Source organism: Triticum aestivum, chromosome 1B, assembly GCF_018294505.1.
Source record: "Triticum aestivum cultivar Chinese Spring chromosome 1B, IWGSC CS RefSeq v2.1, whole genome shotgun sequence".
Classification (NCBI taxonomy): domain Eukaryota; kingdom Viridiplantae; phylum Streptophyta; class Magnoliopsida; order Poales; family Poaceae; genus Triticum; species Triticum aestivum.
In genome coordinates, this window is record NC_057795.1 from 31,249,417 (window position 1) to 31,252,870 (window position 3,454).

Here is a 3,454-nt window from a genome sequence, read left to right on the forward strand (position 1 = left end):
TTACCCGAATGTACATCCATCCCAACACAGCCGACAAGTCACGCGACAGAATCAAACTCACAAAACTGGACACAGATATGTAGCTTAGCCATTTTCGTTTACAGGGACCGTAGCTTAGCCATTGACAGTGCAGTTCTCCACTCACCAAGCAACGGGACCGAGATGTTGTTTCCTGTTGGGATTCAAACTGGTTTGGCTTATGTGCAACCTTGCAGGTTCTTTACTTCTTTGATGGATTCAGCAACAAAAAGACTACTATTCATCTCTCTAACCAAACCATGAGACTGTTTTCATGGTTTATATTCAGGAACACACGAGAGGTGACCGCCACTGTCATCGAGTGAAACCTCCTCTGGTTCCTGCTCGATCCTAGCTAGTGTAGCATGTTTTCCTAATATCTTAGCTAGGTTATACTAAAACATAGCTCGTCGTTGTTGGTCCATGATCCATTGTCGAAGGACCCTCCCCATCGGTGCCATTGCCATTCATCTTCCTCTTTGGGATGTTCTAGATTGATTCTCTTATCATGCATGGTCGGAGAGGAGCCAACTGACAAACGACTCGAGATCGTCTGACTCGGAGCCGGTCATTGCCTGCGGCTCAGCGGTCTGGAGCAGATCACTCTGGGATCGCTGGTCCCATAGGTGGGACGCAAAACCTTCCCAGTCCATGTCGAGCAGATCCTCCACCCGAGGAGAGTGGCCTCCCTGCTCGATGCCAGTAAGCACACTAACCGGCATGTCGTCGTCGATGCATAAAAGCAGGGCCTCCATCTCGCTTTCCTCCTCAAAAACCCCAATCTGATTCACCGAGTCATCTGAGCAGTTGGTCTCCATGAGTTGGACCATACCATTCTGATCTACGGGGTCCATGACCATGGCCTCCTCGCTGCAGGGCACACCACAAGTCATGTTGTTGATGGGTTGCTGGTCCCGGTCTGGGCCGGCCTGGCTTGATGTTGTCGATATGGTGTTGACTGGGCTTGAGCCTTCCTTGGACTTGGTGGGCTTAGGCACGGGCTGCATCTTCGTGGTGCTCCTGGGCGCCTTGCCGCCTCGGCGCTTGGTAGTGGCGGAAAGCTTGTCGACATCGATGGTTACAGTGGTTTCGCTAATCGCGGCGTACACGTGCCGGAAGTTGTAGATCTGCCGGCTGAGATGCGCATTCCAGTAGTTCTTGATCTCGTTGTCAGTCCGCCCTGGCAGGTAGCTGGCGATCACCGACCACCTGTCAGCCATTCCAAGAAGGTGCATGCTACCCAGTTAGATATATCTATTTAAACGTCGTCGCAGCTAAAAGCAAAGGGAGATATCTATGCACGATCATGACATTTTATGAGCTAAGCAAAGTGATTATGTACAGTCAGAGTCGTATAACTACTTGTATTCCAAAATGCATCTCTATTTAAGATGGTTCTTCTGCACCATCCATCCAACCCTGCATACACTAGCATACTGTTCTTCATTGTTACTCAAGCTCTAGAGCGTAACATACGGATGTATACAAACGTATTTTAGAGTGCAGATCCACTCATTTTGCTTCGTATGTAGTCCATATCAGAATCTCTAAAAAGGCTTATATTTAGGAACGGAGGGAGTACTTCAGAAGATCCTCAACGCCACTAAGAACATTGACAAATACAAATGTTGAGAGGCGAGGTCCAGGGCTCTACTAGACTACTACCAGCTGCCGCTCTCTAGTGTACACTGAGCATTCTGAGTGAGTTTAGAAGTCTTGAGCACGACACCAGATGGTCTGCTATCTCACAAAAATTAAAAGTTGTTGATTTGGTGGACCTGATCTTGTTTAAAATCATAACATTTCAATTTACGTAATATACATCATAATCACGAATACATACCGCATCTGTTCATTGAAACATCTACTAACATACATCAACCATTACAAAGCGTACACACGTTGGTATAATGTTAAAGATTGTTGTATTAAAATTCTAATTCCATTACTAGAAAACATGCTCATGCTTGCGGTTGCAATGGAGGAAAAAAGAAAGTATCATGCCCCTAGCTCAATAAGCATGGCTCAATCCCTCCACAGGTCATGTTTTATTTCAACATGGCGCTCCTCTTGTATAGCCTCTTATCCTTCTTTCTGCCTTCACCAATAGTGGTCGTAGTGCCCATATGATCTCAGTGTGTCTGAATGGGTCAATTCCAAGGCGATGATCTTGGCCACCCCACATCAAACTTATCACTAAACCGCGCCAATAGAAAGGAATATTTATAACTTTTAAAACTAATCTAGTCGGGCTTGACGTGAGTGCCGCCATACGCGAGCTACACCCTGCACCTATTCCATACACCGTCCCCAATACTCCAACTCGCTTTTAAATTTTGTTAGCTTAAAAATGCATCAACATTCTTTTTTTAAACATATGAAATTTTTTGGAATCGCATGGCTTTATAAAATTACTAACATTGTTTTAACACGCAACACATTTTAGAATTACATGAACATATTTTTTAAAGGACATTTTTTCCAAAATACATAAGCAACATTTTGATACATAAAAACTTTTTAAAAAAACTAGACAAACATTATAAAATGCACAAACACATTTTAAAAAACAAATAAACATTTTTCAAAAGCACGAACACATTTTAAATCACACAACCATTTTTCTAACACGCAGACACTTTTTTAAACGAAATACGAACATTTTAGAAAAAAATACGGACCACTAGTTGCATAGTTGCATATATTAGACATTTTTCTAATATATCCAGCGAGCTCTTCTGCTGAAAAAGCATAACTACATGTGGATGTGACGTCATGGTTACACAGACGAATTAAATTGATTTATTATTAATTAGAACTGGAGTGTAGCATGAACAGGTCATGCGACAGGACGCACACTGTTTTTCGTGAGATAGTGAACGGGAAGAGAGCTGCACTGTCGAGCATGACTGTAAGTTTGAGCCGGTGACACTATCTGATTCTTTTTTTTTGCAGGGGACACTATCTGATTCTATACAATAATAATATTTTTTATTAATAAGACACCAATCCTGTTTAGTATTTTTCGTATTTATATTTCAAACCACATGACAGACTTGCAAAAGGGCGACTGATCCTTAATCATCTAGTCAGTTTATAATAGGCCGGGGTTCACCTCCTAAAACTCGTTGCATGATGTGGCATTTAAGTAGCCAACAACCTACAAACATGCAAAGCAGCGCAGAGCTACATGGGCTGCCTTTGGAGGCACAGCAGGCCAGGCGGGGCGGAAATAATCACTATCACACGGCTCATATAACACAGAGGGAGAAAAACCGTTATTAGTAGGGAAACGTTTGGGGCCGGGGCACCGGCGGAACATTGGGCTGGTCTCCCTCTTCCTCGCGTCTTCTTCATCACAGCTCCCCCACATCTCGCGCAGCTCGCTGGGACGCGCGCCGCCCTCTTCTTATGCCCCCTCCTCCCCACCCCTTCC

At 44.1% G+C, this 3,454-nt stretch overlaps 1 protein-coding gene across 1 annotated transcript in view; it reads right to left on the reverse strand.

The window, feature by feature from the left end:
* Positions 1-268: 268 nt before the first annotated feature.
* The window catches only part of LOC123085624 (myb-related protein P-like), a 5,553-nt gene continuing 2,367 nt past the window's right edge, over positions 269-3,454 (reverse strand). Inside the window, exon 3 of the mRNA XM_044507289.1 lies at positions 269-1,227. Within this exon, the coding sequence (XP_044363224.1) occupies positions 525-1,227 (703 nt within the window). The 3' untranslated portion in view covers positions 269-524. The remainder of the gene's footprint in view (positions 1,228-3,454) is intronic.